Source organism: Diabrotica undecimpunctata, chromosome 8, assembly GCF_040954645.1.
Source record: "Diabrotica undecimpunctata isolate CICGRU chromosome 8, icDiaUnde3, whole genome shotgun sequence".
Classification (NCBI taxonomy): domain Eukaryota; kingdom Metazoa; phylum Arthropoda; class Insecta; order Coleoptera; family Chrysomelidae; genus Diabrotica; species Diabrotica undecimpunctata.
Genome location: NC_092810.1, coordinates 63448848 through 63470350, shown reverse-complemented (window position 1 = coordinate 63470350; position 21503 = coordinate 63448848). Strand labels below are relative to the sequence as shown.

Genomic DNA, 21503 nt, shown 5'->3' with positions numbered 1-21503 from the left:
GAAAGACCTATACAAACTTCTTCAGGGCGAAAATTCTAGAGTGGTATAGGAAATATCAATGGACAGAAAACACAATAAGCTTCAGCTTCCGTGATAACGGAGATCTTTTGGATCAGACGGGCCCAGGGAGAAAAAAGAAATAAGGAATTAAGAAAAGAAAACAATATCTTCACTGAATATCTTATTTAATTCAAGATTTGTCCAGTGACTGGGTGACCGATTAAAAACCGGTCACCCAGTTAGAACTTACCTCTTTCTCCAGATAACCAGCTCGAAGTGCGATTTGATTTTCCTTCATCCGACGGGCGTCACGTGATCTTTTGGCAGCCAGGTTATTCTTCCTTCGTCTCGCCCAATATTTGTCATCTTTAAGGTCGTCTGGTACAAATTGTTTGCGGGACTTTTTGATGAGTGGTTGTGGTTTCAAGTCCTCATCTGAAAATACTCTCTTCCTTGGATCGAAGTCTCGACAACTCGAAGCCATAGATAAAGCTTCAGAAAAATCTGCATTTTGAACATTAGTACTGAGTTACTTTTTTATTAACTGTACCTTTTTTTCATTTGAATGCCTTACTAAATTTCTTTTGTGTATTTAAAAACACCAATCTAGTAAGGTCATGTAATCTATGCAGCACACAATGTATCAAACAGTATTCATTAAAGAGACCAAAGACAAACGTAATATTTAAATAAATTATTATATTTATAGAATTATGTATTAAATTCTAAATGTTAAATATATTTTGGATAACACTCAAGAATTGTAGGTATATTATGTTTTACAAAATCGTCTTCTATAATATTCTTTAATGCCTTAAACTTTCAAAATATATTTTTTAATAGTCTTATACATCCGAAGATATGATTTTTTTATTCATTTTGAATAAGAGTTAGTCAAGGCGGTTTTGAAATTCAACTACTGATTTGTTACTTGTCATTCAAAGTAAGCAAGTGAAACTGAATTCTCAAAACTATTAAATCAACTAATTTGTGATAGCCACAGGTTAACATGATCTATCATCTTAAGGTCGATTCAAACACATCAGTCACGTCTCTTCACAGTCCCGGCGCCGAACCGAACAATCCGTCACACAAAATATTCTTTAATAGAAATATGCCGCCGGCATTCACATCCATCAGTTGACGAACAGTTTCCCAGCAGTCAGGTTCGGCGACCAGACGGGACCGGTTCGGCGCCGGGACTGATGTGTGTGAATCGACCTTTAAGTAGGACGCCTATTAAGGGCACTAGACAACTAAAATACAATTTACATATGGTTAATAATGAAAACATAGGTAAACTGTTCCAGTCAAACATAAAAGAAACCATAGAACAAATCTGGGTAGTCGACTAGTCAAGCACGAAAATGTGGAACAACTGAAAGGAGGCTCTGAAATAAGAGATAAACGACTGGTTCGACCAAGAGTGCAAAAAAAAGAAAAGAAAAGAATGCAAATAAACGCGAAGGTAAGACGCTTTCGAGAGTTGCTGAAAGGGGAACCTACTAACAACATCGAACTGGAGTACCGAAATGAGAGATTAGGGGAACCACCTTTGGTAGAAGAAGTAAAAAATCGATAAAAAAATTAAAGTACCACCAATCTTCAGGCAGCGCTGGTATCCCAGCAGAGTTATTTAAACATTGTGGAGGGCAGTTTGCCAATGTGATGCAAAAATAGTTTATAAATTTGGTCTGAGGAGCAAATGCCTGGCTTAATATTCTCGTTACACCAAAAGGTGAACCAATTAAAATGAAATAATTACCGCTGAATAACTCTACTAAATATATCTCCTAATAAAAATACAAGATACTGTCAAACATCTTACAAAAGAGATTCAAGCCTTATTCCGAAGCGTTCCTAGGAGAATATCAGGCATGTTTCAGGAGTGGAAGTTCAACTATTAACCATACCTTCACACTACGACAAATTCTGGAAAAAGCGCCAGAATTTAATATAGATATGTACCACATATCTGTCGATTTTAAAGTGGGATAATACAGTGTCTTAAGACCAAGTCTTTACAGCGCTATGAATATATTTTAATTGCAAATAGATGTTAATGGATAAAAGGGGGATTATAATTACAATCAGATGTTAACATGGTTTATCAAAGTCTTTTTCTTCTTCTTTCTTCTTATATGTAGGCTTTAAAGCCTGTTTCTTCTTCAATATTGGCCTCTTAAATTGTTTAAATTATCGCACCATCTTTTTCTTGGTCTGCCAATACTTCTTCGTCCATTTGGTGACTTATCTCGTGCGATTCGTACTATCCTATCCTCTACCACTCTATTAATGTGTTCGTTCCACTCCTGTTTCCGTTTTGTCGCCCATCCATTTATGTCTTCTATATTGCATGCTCTTCTATGTTTTCACTTATCTCCCTATCCAAAAGACTTTTCCCTGATATTCGTCGGAGTATTTTCATCTCTGTTGTTTCTACTAGTCGTTTCGTTTTAGATGTGTCAGGTCTTGTCTTCGTCGTGGATGTTAATATGGGTCTAATTGCTACTTTATAGATTTTTGTTTTTGTGTCTTGTCTTAGGTGTTTGTTTTTCCAGATTGTGTCATTAAGAGATCCCGCCGCTTTACTTGCTTTTAAGCTTTGTTGTCGTAGTTCTTCTTCAACATGTCCGTAACTAGTTATATCTTTTCCCAGATATCTAAACCCTGCTTCCTGCTTTATTATTTTCCCATCAATTTCGATTTTACATAGTAGATGTTGTCATAAATTTGGTTTTTTCTGCTGATTTCTCAGCTGTTGTTTTAAAAATTTTTATCAAAATATTTTCTAAAACAGTACAGCTAGCTGTCTGTCTCAAAATACTCTCAGTGGGCAGAACCTGTAGCCCGGGCTTTGGAATCGAACATGATAAAAAAGATTTTAATAGCGCAGATGGTGGGAATAAGACTACTAAGCAGACCAAAGCTGATGGATGGTGTAACACAGGATGCTGAGAAGATCGGTGTTGACAACTGGAATATCCGAGCAAGAAATCGATGAGAATGGCACAGAAAGCTTAAGAAGATTGAGGCAATGTAAGGGCTATAGCACCGTGATTATAATTATAGGGGCGGCTATATAGATGAAAAAACTGAGCCTTCCTTTAATTTTTTGATTTTCCAATAGCAGACAAATCCTTAGATATATTGTATACATATTTAGGTCTAGAACACCCGCCACATTGTTTGCATAAACCAACTTAATAGTGTATTCAACTCTTGTTGAACAGAACAGTTAATTTCAAAAGCCAAAAGAAAGAATACTCACATTTTAATTATTATTGGAAAATCAACTTAGAAATAATTACCGTGAAACGCAAAAAATAAAGTACATTGTACAGTAGAGTACATTGCTGTTAATTTGAATAAATTAAAAAAATACGAAGCGGAGGGTTTAACAGTTAATATGGTAAAACGTTGAATATTTAATAGGGACAAAGACGAAACATATAACTTAAAAAATGAGAGAAAATTGAGTCAACTACTCTAGTAAGTGAGTAGCCACATATGAGTTGTTATCTTCTCCAGGTCGTCTATATAAATAAAACAATTGAACATTTCTTTCTACTCGTGTTTTGATAGTCCAATAATGGATAATTTCAGAAGCCAAGAAAAAATTAAGTACTTGAAAATCAACCAAAAGAAATAAATATCAAATGTTGAATGTGTTGCATATGTGAGTTTATTTAAATTTAAGAAAAGATAAATTACATAAAAGGACTTACTCACAATTAATTTATTATACCACGGACGACCGGTTTCGCATAATACAATTTAATAATGCATTCTTACGTCTCCGGAACGGTAAACTAAATGCTAAAAATACAAATTACTAATATTAGGATGCTGTCTGGTACAAAATATATACAAATTATGCCAATATTCAATGTGTACACTTATAAGAGAGTACAATTTTCATTTATATGAATGTTACTTACATGCCGATACAAGGAATGTTATTGTATGTACGTAGAAACATACTTAAAGCTCCGTTATGGTTAGCTGGTATTTGGTGGTCATCGGCTTGCTCAAGAACTTCTTAGTATTTGTATAACTGCAGTAAAGCTTTTCTCAAGAACTTCCCAATATTTGTCAAAGTGCAATAAAACCAACAAACGCCAGCTAACCATAACGGAACTTTAAATATGTTTCCACTTACATACAATAACATTACTTGTATGGGTATGCAAGTAATTCATATAATTTAAAATATTATACCCTTATAACAGCACATATAATATTGGCATAACTTGTATATAATTTGTACCAGACAGCACCCTAATATCGGTACTTTGTATTTTCAGCATTTCGTTTACCGAACCGGAGATCTGAGTATGCATAGTAAATTGTAGCATGCGAAACCGGTCGCCTGTGGTACAATAAATTGATCGTGAGTTAGTCTTTCTAATTTATTTCTCTTTTCCTAAATAAATATCAATACATGTATAACGCAACGCCAGAAATAAACGATAACGTTCTAGAAAGTGCTGTGAGACACGTTCCAATCTGTTTTAATTTCTAGACATTCTAAAAGCAGAATAAATAACAGATAAGGCGACTATATACATTGGGATTAATTGGAATGAACAAATTTAAATAAAGCATGCTACCAAAGAAGAGAAATATGATGCGACGAGTCTAATAATTGATATGGCAAAATGTGAATACTTTTTGATTAATGTAAAAAAATTAATTAATTAAGATTAGACCAGACTATAAACATGAAATATCTAGGTAAAAAAAGCAATAGTAAAAATGAAATTACGGAAAAAATAAGCAAAGGTACAGTAGTGACACGAACCTTAAATCCTCCTCTACGGCAAAAGATAAACAGTTGGGAAGCAAATAATTATACAGAAAAGACAGTTAAGATTTTATTTCAGTATGGTGCTTCCATTATTTGCTTATACGTATTTCGTTCTATCAGGACTCCTTAGAGAAACGATGTAGAAGCGTGAAATCCAAGCGTTTCCGTCAAAAGAAGTAATCATAAAAATTCGCTAAATGTTCTTGTCTAGATGAATTGATGAAGTTGTTGAAGGCAAATTTAGGTTCCCCATGTCAGTCCATTCATCGTCTGTTTTGCTTCGAAAATTTTAGAATGCACGGACTTGGGCCATTATCTGATTTTTTGTTTCAGAATTTCTACTGTCAACTAATTCTAGTTCAGAGCGGTACACTTTACGGTGCAAGGGTGTGGTCGTTACCAAAGCTTATAGGCACAAACTTATGACTCCGAAAATGGACTATTTGAGATAAACCAGCGGTAGCTAGAAACTTAAATGGAAACGAATATACGAAAGGAATAAGATAATTAACGTGGTTTAGACATGTAAAGAGGACGACAGATATCCCCGAAATATATTGAAGATGATTCTATATCCTAAGAAAAAAAGGACGTATTATGACGTTTATGAAAATGTACGTATATTACATATATATATATATATATATATATATATATATATATATATATATATATATATATATATATATAATATACGTACTTCTTCATAAACGTGATAATACGTCCTTTTTTTCTCAGGATATAGAATCACCTTCAATATATATATATATATATATATATATATATATATATATATATATATATATATATATATATATATATATATATATATATATAAATAAAACAAATAACTCGATTAGTACCCAATATCCGCAATGATTATAGGTACAGATAAATGAGGAAATGATTTTTATATTTTCATTTCTGAAAAACTTATTTAATATTATTGTGGGTTGAAATTGACTAATGTTTTAGCAAAAATAAATAAATGTTAAAACGCTATATGCAAAATTGTAATTATAATGTGATGTCAGTCAAGGCAACTTAAAAATATATTTTAAGTAAATAGATGCCTACAATTACAACTCGTTTAAAAATAAGATTAATGAATTTAAGAACATTTTTTTCGTTATTTTAATCAAATAGTTGAACTGACTGGATAAAAAAATTAGTGAAGGATACTCTGTAAATGACTATTACCTCGTTTTTACAAACCATCATCGTCTATTTTTTGTCTCCTAATGAAGACAACTTATTTGCTGCTATTTTCTCTACAAATTTAAGAACAAATTTACATAGCGGGAAGATTAATAAAAATATGTTCAATAATAACCAGATATTTATATCGGCATAAAATAAATTTATCATCACGAGATCCGCATCCCGAATGGTTACTGTGACAAAATTTTGAATATTACCCCTGGACATCATCCTCTACATCCACGTGCATCTAACTTGGATCCTACTTCTTGTATATCCGTCACTTTGTTTCCATATGTTCACTCGATGTACGCAGAATAAGCAATATCTTTCGCAAAGAAGGCATCGAGTCCACTTTTAAAACGTTCAGGAAAATTTCGCAATTTCTGCCTGGTTTTAAAAACCTACCACCTTCTTTTCCTTTTTATGGTATATATTCCATACCCTATCCTGTAGTCGCGAATACTTTTTCTTCTTTTTATATAGACATGACTGTCTGTTTTTAAATGTGCCTCCGGTAAGTTGCCGCTCCATCGTTTTCTTGGTCTTCCGATTGATCATCTTCCTATTGGGGAACCGTCTATTTCTGTCTTTTCTACTCTATTTGTTGTCATTCGGCTATATGATCGTTCCATTCTACTTTTCTATTTCTTACCTAGTTCTTAATGGTCTGGACCTTGCATCTACGTCTTATATCTGTACTTCTACCTATGTCCCATAGTGTTTTACCATCAATTTTTTTATCTCTGCTGTTTCTAACATCCCTTTTGTCCTCTCTGTGTCGGTCTGTATGTCATTATTGGTCCGATGACTCTTTTGTAAATTTTGCCTTTCATTTCTTTCCCGATATTTTTATTTCTCCATATTGTTTCATTCCGGAACTTGCTGCTCTGTTTGCTCTATTCACTTGATCTTCCACTTCTGTTTCGAGCATCCGTAGCTAGATAATAATGCCTAGATATTTAAACTCCATTACTTGTTCTATTATCTGACCTTCCAGCTCCAATTTACATCCTTAGTAAATTTGCTGTTGTAACCATGCATTTTGTCTTTTTTGGGGAAATTAACATGTTAAATTTTCTGGCATATTATATTAAATTGGTGCAGCATACGTTGTAAATCGTCTTCACTTTGAGAGAGTAGTATTGCGTTACTATTTTAAGTTGGTTTTCTCCCATTTGATATCCTTTTTTAGTTTCTATTTTTTTTTATTATTTTATCTATAATCAAGTTGAACAATAGAGAACTTAGGGAATCTCCCTGCCTTATCCCATTGCCAGCTTCAATAGGGTCATTCCCTTTACTTTGGATGAACTGGCTGTGGCGGTGAGTTCCCTTAAGTCTGGCAGGGCTCCCGGTCTAGATGGTGTCCCGCCTGAGGCGGTTGTACGTCTGGGCCGTTTGGAGCCTACGTGGCTGCTGGAGCATATGAATGCTCTTCTTGACGCGCAGAACGTTTCCAGATCACTGGAAAACTTCGAGGCTCGTGCTTCTACCTAACTTCAAGGCAGGATAATATCGTCCTATTTGCCTTCTTCCTTGTATCGGAAAGTTGTATGAGAGAATGCTACGTGCACGTATCAAGGAGGTGATTGTGATGTCTGGAGGCCTATCTCCGAGACAATATGGTTTCTGCCAGGGTAAAAGTACAGTGGGTGCGGTGACCGATGTGCTTCGGACGGTACGGCGAATTGGGGCTGATCATAGATGGGTCATCCTGATTCTCTTTGACGTCCGAAATGCTTTTAATACATTGCAGTGGGGTCACGTAATGAGCTCTTTGGAAGCAAGGAACTGTCCTGGGTATCTGAGGAATGTGGTCGCTGATTATCTTTCCGAGAGGAAGATTGTGGTGGAAAATGGGGTGATGGTGGATGTAACGGCTGGGGTCCCGCAGGGCTCCGTCCTGGGTCCGACGCTGTGAAACCTGGCATATGACGGGGTCTTAAACTGCGAATATGGTGAGGGTGTGACCCCCTTCGCATTCGCGGACGACCTTGCTATGCTTGTGGCGGCAGGGGACAGGGAGGAACTCTTGCTTCAGATTACGCGTGCGTGTGTCCTCGTTGAGGATTGGATGAGCGGGCATGATCTAACTCTCGAGGAGGATAAGACGGAGGCTGTAGTACTCAGAGGCTACAGAAAGAGAGATAGGGATATATTTGAGTGCGCAGGAGCGAGAGTGACGCCCAAAAAGTACGTCAAGTATCTAGAAGTTACTATCCACCAGGGTGGGAGTTGGGGGGAACATTTGAGGGGGTGACCAGCAGAGCTATTCAGAGAATGGCTGCGCTGGAGAGGATAATGCCTAATATCGGTGGACCCAAATCCGAAAGGAGAAGGGCGCTTCACGGTGTTGTGCAGTCTGTCGTCCTCTACGCGGCCTTAGTCTGGAGTGAGGCGGTAGAAATACCAACTTACAAGAGGCTCATGGTACGCGTGGACAGAACTAGTCTGCTACGGGTAGCATGTGCCTACAGGACTGTGTCAGCTGCCGCTCTATGAGTGATCACCGGCTGTGTTTCTTTACATTTGCTGGCAGGTGAATGGGCCAGGATTTATAGTCGTAGGAGGCGGAACATTGGAAAGCGAGAGATGAATGAGATAAAACTGGCCGAGAGATTAGTTTCAATCGTTCAGTGGCAGCAAGAGTGGGAGGCAACACGTGATGTGGCGGAGTGGACTAAGTCACTAATCCCGAACCTTCGAAGCTGGGTGGACTGTGGGCATAGCCAGCTGGATTATTATCTGACGTAAATGCTCACAGGACACGGCTGCCTCTGCAGTTACCTTTTCAGGTTTAGGAGGGCTCAGCCCGATCAGTGCCTTTACTGTGGTCTCTCGGATACTGCGACACACAGAATGTTTGATTCCGTGAAAGAAATGGTGGAGAAAATGATGAGGGATGAGTGGTGGTGGACACGGATCCACAAATTTATCAGGGAGCTGCTCTCTTCAAAAGAACGAGAGGAGAGGAATCTCGGTGGGGTTCGGACTGTCGCAGGCCGAAATAGGAGTGAATGAGAGACAGACGACGCGAGAGAGATGGCAGCCTCGCTAAGGCAGAGGGTTGAAAGTCTTTGGTGGTTCGTGTGGGTGTGGTTTCATCGATGAATGTGTCAGAGAAGGAATGGGAATCGGGTGATAGCAAGGCATCAGAAGAGATGTTTGCCTTAACCGGCCCTTCCATCCTGATGTCTGGTGTGACAGAGGAGAGGTTTTTAGTTGGACGCCGACCGTCTCAGAGTGGTGACGGGACGAAGTGTCAACGGTCTAAATCCCTAGGGCATCTCGCCCTGGCACAGCTCCGTTAGGGTATTAGGAACCCAATACCTGTGTGAGTCACAGGTGTCTGTATGCAGATTTTCCTTCTTCTCTTTAAAGATGCAAAAAAAGCTTCAATAGGGTCAGTTAGTTCTTCTTCTACTTTTACTTTTATTGTGTTGTTTTGGTAGATATTTTCGATCGTTTTGATTATACCCAGAGGTATCTCTCTTGCGTACAATAAGTGGATAACGTCCTTGATTTGTGGCACTTTATTTTTTTCAATAACTAGACTTTCCTGGGTATTTTTTATATTAATTATCTATATTATTTATATTTTTAACCTAACCTGTTTGTTTACAAAATGTTTGTTCGAAAAATATGGCTGACACTATGTTTTGATGAAAAGTTTTATTAATTTGACATACGTTAAGTTAATAAAAAAATTTGTGTGACAGGAAATTTTTAAAATTTGAATTAACTGTAATTATGACGTCATTGCGTCAGTTATGTCAAATATTTTACCGTCTGACAGGGACTTCTATCTTTACGTCTGTTTCTCTCACTCAATCATCTAGTTACACTCAATAAATATTTTACAAATGTATGTCATACACAAACAAATAAAATATTTTAATTAACAAATTTTTAAATTAGTTGCACTATTTCTTGAATGTTTTATCATACAATAGTTAATGTTTGCAATCTCTTTCATGTAACCGTAATTTAATTTGACCATAGCTCCGATAACCATAAATTAAAAATAGTCGTGCATTTAACTTAAGTATCAGCCTGACTTTGTTAGTAGTTTTTTTGTCTCCTTTTCCCATTCTTAGTATTCCTAACTTGGTTAAATTCTAATGCAGGGTACTTAGACATCATTTCTATTTAATCGCTACATAAATCGCATGGTTCAAATTTATTACTTGGAATAAAAAACTTTAAAAACAAGTATTAATCGTAAAAAATAAACATAAACTTAAAAGTTATAAAGATAAATTTAACGATTACTTTTGTCGTTGGTCTTTCGTTTTAATTTTGATTTTTATTTTAACTGGAGGTTTTTCTGAAGTTTAGTAAGGCTTTTTAAGTTTAAACTAAACTTTTTATCCAACTGAACTTTAAATAGGAAATTATATGATGAAATTAGAGTTGGGCGTTTAACTGTTTAAAAATATTATTAATTTCACCTTACTTTTACAATTCCAATAAATAAAACATTTACCATACTTACTCTGTAAATGCTTTTTACGATATTTATTCGCAAAAATGTTTAAAACAGTTATGTAAATTATACAGTACAGGTAAATAAATATTTAAATAAATTATTAAGAAGTCAATAATATAATTGTACAAAACATTGAACATAAAATAAATAGATTAATTAATACAATATTTACATTTATAAAAATGGATGGAATTTTTTTATAGCAATATTACCAATTAATAAAATCCACTTTTACTACTGGTTTAAAGTGTCATATTATTCGGTTATATATCATATTTGTCAAACCAGTGTCGTTGCGCGTTAACTCTATTTTACTTTTCTTTGATACCTCGCATTTTTAACAGTTGACAACCCTAATTTGCGACCATTTTTTCTCAGACAACCTTATATCATCATTTTAAGCAAAAAATTAGCTTTAGTTTGATATAAAAATATGCAAATACGTCATGACCAACGTATTTTATTTAAAAAATAAATGAACGAAATACAATTTTTGTTCAAAAATTAATTACTACTAATTGAATTAAAAATATTTGCGGCGACTTTTGACCGATAACCTATTATCAATATGTTCTCCTAATTTTAAATATATGTAAAAATGTAAGTTTGATTAACTACGTTATGAACGTAGTGGTCCTGCAGGGTCTTGATTATCAGTGCTGTAATCAATATGTGATTAGTATCCATGCCATATTCCAGTGTTTTGTTTCAAATTTGTCTCAGGGTTGCAACCTGATTAATTGTCGATTTACCATCTTTGAAACCAGCCTGGTATGTTCCTACTATTCGTTCGGCATATGGTGCCATAAGGTGGCATAGTATTCTGGAAAATAATTTTGGTTTGCTATTTATGGCTAGAGCATTCAACGATATCTCCTTTTTTGTGTATGTTGCAAAGTATTTCAATATTCCAATCATTGGGGAGGGATTTCTACATCCATATTTCTTTTATGAGCTGCTGTACTGCCATTATAGTATCGTAGCCACCTTTATATCGTTCAGCTGGGAGATTTGTTCATTTGTTCATCTGTTTCTGGTGATTTGTTTCTGTCTAGTTTTTTAACTGCGAGATGATATGTCTCCCTTTTCTATTAATCCGCTGTTTTTGGTATATTCTTGTTGTTGACATTTTCTTTTAGAATGCGTAACCAAAGCAGGCTACATTCTGCTGTTTGGTTTGCTACACACTTTTCTTCATTAAGTAGGATGATAGCAGCTTCTTTGACTTTTTCCTTTTTCATGTCTGTTTCTTTCATAAGTATTCATGACCTTGATACCCCGAGGGTACAACACCACTCTCAGATTTTTCAACTAAAAGCAGACTATTGCCTACAAGATCGAGGCCAAGTAAGTTGACCGTCAATAAAAAAAACATAACCTCCTAACAACTTGTTGGATATACAATTTCGCAGAATTTAAAAAAAAAATCTTTTCTTGAAAACGATTTCCAGAGTGGAAATCGATACGTCACAAATTAGTTAAAAATGTAATTTTCATTAGAAAATACCCATTAATGTACTAAAATTATTTCAAGCATCTGTGACGGGAGAATTGATTCAATTATGATTGAAAGATGAGTATGGTAGGTAATATTGTTTTGTGTCATGTCCTTCTTACTGTTCAATAACACATTGGAAATAAGACTGTAGAGAATCCAACAGAGACATAAAAATAAACATATTCATAATTTACGATATTAGGAGAATAAGATAATATTATCAGGTAGCGAAGACACTCTAAAGAGTCATATTAGCCCAGTCTGGTTATGCAAAAATTATCGATTTCACGGCAAAATTTTTCGCAGATATCTGAAGCTTTTAAGACATAGGTGGGGGTTACTAGATGACGAATAGATGAAAAAGTACTCGTATTTTTACCTTGCCTTTTTTTTTAAACAAGAATTTATGGTCACAATTTGATTTTTTGTCTATAATACATTTGGACATCGAGAAATTACCGTCTTTTAAATTTGTGCGAAATTTCCCCCCGATCGGTCAAATAGTTTAAAAGCTATTTAATTTATTTATCAATAATGCTAGACATATTTAGTAAATTTCATAGGATTCTTTAAGACTTAAACTATCTCAGAAGTTAAATGCATATTGCGTTTTCGTCGAAATTATTTACAAAATAAACGTTTGAAATAGTTGTACGTTTTTTTACTTATAAACAATTGTAATAACTTCTATATTTTTCAAGCTACAGACTTGTACGTACAACCATTGGATAGCTGGTAAAAAAACAGTTATCCCCTCCACTTTCGTATGTCGATCTTTCGAAAGTACCTTCGTTTCGAAGGATTGTAAGTTTCGAAAAATTGGATGAATTTTATAGCTATAAGTTTTAATATAAAGTTACGATTTTTATTCAAAATTTGTGCACATTTTACTTCTTAATATTTATAAACAATGGAGATATGATTTTTAAAAAAATAGTCCCTGACTTCGTTCCTATTTGTCATAGAAGGTTTTTTTTTAAATGTAAGTTTTTTTACCAGCAATATTTAGCCTCAGGGATAAATAAATTAAATAACTTTTAAACTATTTGACCGATCGGGGGAGATATTTCCCACAAACTTAAAAGACGGTAATTCCTCGATGTTCAAATGTATTAATAACATTTTATTTTGTTAATAAAAAAATTAATAAAATTTATAAATTAGTGCAAAAAACAGCTTTTTTGCAAATATCTCCGTAAATTATTTATCAATTTTAATTTAAAAAACGGGAAAATAAAGATATTCTTGATATAAAAAAATGATATAAATATTGTTTATTTAAAAAATAAGGGAAACAACTATAAAATTAATAAACAATAAACAATAAAAATTATTGTTTAAAAAAAACGCAAGGTAAAAATACGAGTACTTTTTCATTTATTCGTCATCTAATAACCCCCACCTATGTCTTAAAAGCTTCAGATAGCTGCGAAAAATTTTTCGACCTTTTTTTTAACAAACTGGGCTATATTGATAAAAATCTCACTTATCACTAATCATTAGTGATCAAACAGTGTTGATACAATTTCTGTGTATCTAAAGTAAATGCTTAACATTTATTTTGTGTCCAATTATTTGTGCATAAATTAATTATTGGCTTATAAACACATATCTAAAATAATGGTAGTTCCTAAGACAATGACAAATAAATTTTGTGGTTGATATCGTTTTAAAAATAAACACTAATTGCAACCTATTATTGACTTAAAAATAAAATATATCAATAAAAAAGTTTAGTTTTCACTGTAATCTACAAATAGACAACGTACATATAGATATAACATAAATATAGAAAATGTAATAAAATATTCAATTGAATAAGCAGAACGATAACGACTAAAACAAAGTAAATCAAAACATTAACACATAAACATAACCTCACTGGTACTAAAAACGACATTCTTATAATTTTTGGATAAAACTGTCATATTTTCTCAGTGTAACTTTTGTCACGCTTTTGTAATAGGTGATACAAACTACTTTAGTGAGGAAATTTGTTGGCAATACTATTAATTCAAGGGAATTATCTCAAACACTTTATCTATGATAGTATAAACGTCATACACCTAGTACTATTACATAATATCTAGCACAGTAAATTTCCCTTAATCCGGAACGTTCGGGACATGAAGTATGCATATGATGAATATCTGGAAAAGCCTTGTTTACATACATAATGTAAGAAATCCATCGATTATGTTGGCGTTACAACCCTTCGTGGGTTTTAGCCGACTTAACAACATGCCTCCTTAAGGTCCATTGCAATATCATCTTTCCACCGCAGTCGAGGTCGTCCACGTGGTTTTCTTCCAGTTGGGGCTTCTTTGCATACCAGCCTTACTATTATTTCGCCAGAATGTCTTCTGAGGTCTTGCTTCTGAGGTCAGAATATCCTGATGCTCCATCAAGTACAGGTTAAAATATCTTCCTTAGGATTTTTCTTTCCTAAACAGGTACTCGCTCATACATCACTACGGGTCGTATGACTGATTTATATAGTTGTATCTTTGTATGTATATTTTTCTTGATTTTATAGGGTTTTGAAGGGCATAAAGACATCTGTTGCTGGCATGTATCCTATTGTTTATTTCTTTTGATCCTTTATTGTCCTCAATTATTGTTGTTCCAAGATACTTCAATTATCTGACGCGCTCAAAGTTAAACTCGTCGATGGTGATGCTCTGTCCAATTCTATCTTTGTTTGGTTTATTGCGGCTCATATGCATATATTTAACTTTGTTTTCATTGATTAGGAGAACCACCTTCTCTGCTTCCTTCTCGAACCTGACGAAAGTCTCCTTCATACTTAATCTGGCGTTTCTATTCGATCGATATCGTCTGCAAATGCTAAGAGTAAGATTAGTCCTCTTCGGTAAAATACTGTAATCGGTTTTTCAATTTTTACACTTTGATTATGTGTTCCTGAGCTAAGTTCAAGAGTTGTGGTGAAAGTGCATCCCCCTGTTTTAGTCCATTGTTTATTTCAAATGTCTCCGAGTATTGTTATCTAACTCTCATCTTACATCATAAACCTTCCATACACATCCGTATCAAATTGACTAGTTTTTTTGGAAAGCCATGTTTTTGCATCGCTGTCCACAGTCTAACCGTGCATACTCTATGAAATTCCTGTTTAAAATCTATAAACATCTGATGAAGCTCACAATCAAACTCCCAGCATTTTCCATTACCTGTTTTATTGTAAATATCTGGTTAATAGTAGAGCGGTCCGATTTAAATCCGCATTGATAATCCTCAACGATTTCTTCTGTACATGTTTTGGTTCTTTCTAGAAGGATGTTTGCAAGGACTTTGCAGGTGGTATTTAGGAGCGTTGTTCCCCAGTAATTAATACATTGCTTTTTTTATCTTCTTTGTGGATTGGTACATTAACCCCTCTTTCTATTCATTTGGCATTATTTCTTCTCGCCAAATGCCTTGAATTAGCTCGTATATAAATCCGTACAGCGCTTCTCCTCCGTATTTTAAGCGATGGTATACCAGGTATACCATTTTTCTATTTATTTTCTATTTTTATTTTTCTAAGTATTCTTTCCAGGTTTTTAGGATTTTCTTGTCATCAGTAATAAGCTGTCCGCTGTCGTGTTGAAGAAGGTTTAATGTTCTTGCTTGATACCCGGCCTTGATCTCTGAAACTTCTTTAAAGAATTGTCTTACTTGATTGCTCTTCCGATTTTCTTTTATATCTCTGATTATTTGTTCTTGGTTCTTCCTTATTTTCCCTTTCTTTAGTGTTCTTGTCTCTGTTCTTGTCTGTTTATCTTGTATTGTTGTTGTGCGGGAGATTTTGTAGCATATCCCTTCTAGCCATATTTTCTTCTTTTGCGGATTCTTTTCTGTTCTTTTTTTGTGTCCTAGTATTTGACCATAGTCTTGACTAGTTTTTTCCACTTTGTACGGTCCTTCACTTGTAATTTCCAGTCTTTTGTTCCCATTTCTTCTATGTCCGTTCGGCGGGTATCAAACCACTTCCTTCTCCCTCTTCTTTTCTTCCCTTATTTTCCTGCTTTTCGTCTTCGGACGTTTCTTTCTTTAGGCATTCGTAAAACATGTCCCAACCATCTAACTCTTTGTGCTCTGCTTTTCTGCGTTACTTTAGCTCTCTTATAAATCTCCATTAGCTCCTGGTTTGTTCTTATGCGCTATTCTCTATTAGCTTTCTTTATTCCAACAAAAACTTTTCTCAGGATTTTCCTCTCCCAAATCTTTAACTTTTTTTTTCTTTTTGATTCATTGTCCAAGTTTCACATGCATACAATACTGTTGGTCCCACTATTAATTCATAAGTTTGACTCTTGGCTGCTCTGGATACGCCTTCAATGGTGGATTTAATGATCCTACTGTTTTGTTGCCTTTCAACAACCGCTTATCTATTTCTCTCTCGTAGCCTCCTCTATTTGTAACTGTTACTCTGAGGTACTTAATCCATTTATCCATTTATTTTCTTCTGCATTGTCCCCTCTCATTTACTTGGCTTTTTCTTAATTTATAGTCAGGTCATATTTTTTAGCTTCTTCAAATTTTGTAAAGATTTTTCGAAATTATAAGTTCTATTTGATGCGCTTGTTGGCAAAGTTAATTTTATATTTTTCCAAGCAGAGTCTATGTTTATATTTTCATATTTTGTCAAATTGTCAAGTTCTCCATAATTGTAAAAATCCGATAATTAATGTTGACTGGCGACGTCTCATTTCTTCACTGTTATCTCGTTAGCTATATATTTTTTAGAACACTACATAAAACTACTGCAGTTAAAGTATGTAATGTGGGGACTTCTGGATTTTGATTCCGTACGGATAACTGATTGGGGAAATTTTATTGTATTACCTCCTACCCGGTTTCGAATACTTCTATCGAGCCTGTTCATGAACATGTTCGATGGAATTTAAGATAGGTTGTGATCTGGCCACACAATTTGGTTCATACCGGCTTCGTTTAAATATTCCTAGAAAATATGCACGGCATGTCGATGTTCATTGCCATGCATTAGTATACCATAGTGTCCAATAAAGTATGCATATTAGATGGTGTAATCTTGCCGTAACTCGTTTATTTTAATCAGCAGTCATAAATCACTTACGAACCAGTTTGTAATTATTCCAGTCATCGAGAGATGAAAATGCCACTGAACCTCTAAAAATCATACGAACAAGCTGAATTTTGCAGAGAATGTCAATTTTGGGACCTACAAAAATATGCAAAAAATTTACCACTCCTTCCCCACGGCTTCCACCTAAAACCTCCTTCGCAAGGGGGAAAACGGAAAATATCGATGTACCAAGAATCTGTACGCTGCAGAAAAAAATGTTTCAAATAAAAAAATGTAGCTGAGATAATGTTGAACTAACATGTTTATTAGAACTTTTTGTAGAATGGACCATTGTCTCAGAAACAGTGCTTGAAGTGACCGGCGATTTTGAATGTCAGTTAAGCAAGCAAAATTTGTATCAACTCGACTGTAAAAATTCGATATCTTTTGAACAAACTGTCCTACGGACAAATATCAAAATGTTTTTTAAAGGTAACTGAGTTCAGCTTTCGTATTAAATTTTTGTGTTTTGCCGAAAAGGAAAGTCAGTTTTTATAAAGGTGGTTTTTACAGTTTTTGATATCAATAAAATTTATCACTTTCATTGACCGGTTACTATGAAATTTGCATTGTTAGAGCCTAAAGTTCAAAATTTTTGACATAAAATTTCGATTTTGAGTTTTGACAACAAATATTTTATATAACATTTTAAATATCCCTAAAGAACGCTGAATTTAAACTTTTTGTTTAAATTCGATCTAAAACGTTTAAAACTGTTACTTTTCGATTACACAAGTACGTTTTTTGAAACAGCATAACTTCAGCTATAAATTATTACACCCAATAACTTTATCGTGAAGGCATTTCCCGTGACGTGTGATCATTTGATGGTGTTTGTGGTAGTAGTTTGTAATGTGAACGTTTAAATTCTGCGTTTTTCGGCAAGACCGGTTAATGAAAGGGATAAATTTTATTGATTCCATGAGAATCGTAAAAACTGCTACAAATCACGTACCGTTTATTCATTGAACAGATTTATAGAAACTGACTTCATTTGCGACAAAATACAAAAATTGCATCTCTTTGCCTTTAAAACGCATTGTGATTTTTGTCGATAGGGCACTGATCAAAAGATATCGACTTTTTACCGTCCAATTGATACAAATTTTATTTAAAATTTATTTCACGCTGTAACGATGTGCTGAACGTCCTACAGCAACAGCGTTCAACAGTTCGAACCGTGGGAGTGTCGATAATCACGCATCAATTTCCACGACATGACGACGAGGTGGGGTCCGGAGGTGGGCTATTTAAAGCGAGCGGCTGGCGGAGTTAAATCAGTCTTATGTCTAACGCTCTAGGCTCCCTGACTCGCTAGTGCATTGAATCTGCGAGCCAACCCGGACAGAAAGACTTCCGCAGTGAGGATTATGCTGTGTCCTTAGTCAAGCAGAACTCGTGGGTATAGTGGATTGAACGTTACCGTCAACTCTGACTCAGAGTATAACGTGGATCTGCACAATCGAATATTTTGATTCCGATAACGTTTGGCGCTTCCGCTGAACTGAGGTGGAAGCAAGTATAAATCTGCGTGCGATCGAATTCGCGTATTTCATTTTCTGTTAGTAATAATAATTTTTCTTTTACAGACGTCCGCCGGGAAATTCACTCTCGCGGGATCCAGGCGGGGATATAAAATATATTTTATTTTTATTTTTGTACATACGTTAGAATTAATAGATTTATGTTTATTTCAACCTGTGTTTTACTGAGTCTGTCGCTTCGAAAGAGTTACCTGTCACAACGTACGTAACTTAAATTCGGCCACATTTTTTATTTCAATTTTTTTTTACGGTGTACAGATTTTAGGTAAGTCGATTTTTTCGTTTCCCCTCGGGGTTAAGTGGGAGCCGGGTGTAAGGGTGGTAAACTTCTATGCATATTTTTTGGGATCCCAAAATTTACATTCTTAGCAAAATTCAGCTTGCTCATATTTTTAGAGGTCAAATCTCTGTCGACTGTAGTTGACTTGTAGTAAATATTTCGCCGGTTTATTTCCAGACTTTTCCGCAACCATCTGGGGATAGTAGGCAAAATGTTAGTGTTCATTTAAATATGTTTTTATGGGATTAAGCCACAATGATTGGCTGTGATTGTAATGAAAATCACATTTTTAATTAACTAATATTTGGCTTAATCCCATAAAAATATAATATTTAACTTAACCATGCCACAAGAAAGTGTGTTAGTGTTCATGTAATTGAAAGTGTGTAGCTTGTTTGCTAAATTTTCTTATAATATTTGGGGATCATTTTTTGATCAAAACTAGCTTTAAGGTGTTCGAGCCAGTTCAGTTTTAGCCAAATTAAAAAAAAATGAAAGCGAATTAAAAAATAAAATCTTTTTTTTTATCATACATTATAAGAACGCCTATTTTTTGTACCGGTGAGTGTATATATTATAGAATAAAGCATTTTAAAAAGTATCTAGCAAATTTGTGAAACATTACCAAAATCTGTTAATTTTTAAGCAATAAATATTGAAGTTATAATGAGGATAATTTGACAAAGAAAAAATATAACTTTAAAAACTTAGGAATGAACCTCCATTAGCGGACATTAAACAAAATGGAGTTTTGTAGTAAATACTAGGCACAAAATACACATCAACTATAGCAGAGTCAATTACCACAACTGTATGGAGAGTTATTTATCAAGAAGAAATAAATCACTTTAAATATTTTATATTTTTTGGTAATAAACTTCAGCGATTTTAATTAAAATTTCATGCTCTGTTTTTGAAATTTCGACTTTCAGTCCGGAAATTTCTGTATCTAATATATTCTTCATTGTCAACAAATAAAAAATTTCACAAAAGAAAGAAGAAATTAAACAAAACAACATTAAAACGGATCATTCAACGGTGTCAGTCAGATTAACAAGAGGGCTAGGCGAAGGAATCGCATTCGCTTCACTGTGAATGATCTAGTTGTCGATGGTTCAGATCCTAACCACAAAACAAAAAGGCTATTGTACTAATGTAAAATTCAAATGAATCCACTACTTTTTCTTCTTTGTATGTAGACATGACTCTGTCTGTTTTTCAATGTGCCTCCAGTAAGTTCGTCTTCCTATTGGGGAACAGTCTCGAGCCGTCTTTGCTACTCTATTTGTTGTCATTCGGCTTATATGATCGTTCCATTCTACTCTTCTATTTCTTACCCAGTCCTTAATGTTCTCCACGTTGCATCTATGTCATATATCTGTACTTTTAGCTCTGTCTCATAGTGTTTTATCATCAATTTTTTTAAGTGTTTCCATCTCTGCTGTTTCCAACATACTTTTTGTCCTCTCTGCGTCAGGTCATGTTTCTGTCGCGTATGCCATTATTGGTCTGATGACTGTTTTGTAAATTCTCCCTTTCATTTCTTTACAGATATTCTCTTCGGTTTATTCACTTGATCTTCCTCTTCTGTTTCGAAATTTCCGTAGCTAGATAATGTGATGCCTAGATATTTAAACTCCATCACTTGTTCTATTATCTGACTTTCCAGCTCCAATTTACATCTTACTAAATTTGCTATTATAACCATGCATTTTGTCTTTTTTGGGAAAATTAACACGTTAAATTTTCTGGCGGTTATATTAAATTGGTGCAGCATACGTTGTAAGCCATCTTCAAATTATGGGAGTAGTATTGCTATTTAAAGCATCAGCTAATAAAATAATTATAGCCAGAATGATCGCCAATATTCGAAACGAATAGGAACCAAAAGAAGAAGATTGCGTCATCTGCATAGCAGAATATTTTAAGTTGTTTTTCTCCCATTTGGTATCCTTTTTTAGTTCTTACTTTTTTTATGACTTCATCCATAATCAGATTAAACAATAGAGGACTTAGGAAAAATCTCCCTGTCCTATCCCATTTCCAGCTTCAATACGGTCAGTTAGTTCTTCTTTTACTTTTACTTTTATTGTGTTGTTTTGGTAGATATTTTCGATCATTCATGATCATCATTTTGATTATTCCTAAAGGTGACTACTGTGACTAAAATATGTTGTAAAAAATCGACCTATTGATGACCAGTACGGTAAGATATGTGGGCTTAAGGCTCGCGGAAGAGCGAGTACACTTAAAAGCCGGAATATAGAAAGATAAAACACTTAAAAGAGATTATTCGAAGACAACAATAATACCATACATATCAGTGTAAGGCTTATCAAGAAAATTTAAGGAAAGAATATGAACTTAATACGTTACAACAATGGGCAAAAATGAATACCTTTGTTTGATGGAATAACTTGTGAATGCCACATTTTTAATTTTAGTGTGCCTTTAAGACGACTAAATGTTAAACAAAGAAACTAGCTTGAACTTTACACAAACAGGGAATTTGATAGATCTGACAAACATTATTCGAACAACGAACACGGAGTCCAAGGGAAAGATAGAA

General features: G+C 34.4%; 1 protein-coding gene across 3 annotated transcripts in view; it reads right to left on the bottom strand.

Moving 5' to 3' along the window:
- Pdp1 (PAR bZIP family member Pdp1) overlaps window positions 1-21503 on the bottom strand; it is a 351185-nt gene that overhangs the window by 5476 nt on the left and 324206 nt on the right. For 2 of the 3 annotated variants that reach the window (XM_072540390.1, XM_072540387.1), the window contains exon 4: window positions 251-504. In XM_072540390.1, coding sequence (XP_072396491.1) covers window positions 251-504 — 254 coding nt within the window. The remainder of the gene's footprint in view (window positions 1-250; window positions 505-21503) is intronic. The other variant, XM_072540388.1, reaches the window with a different exon arrangement.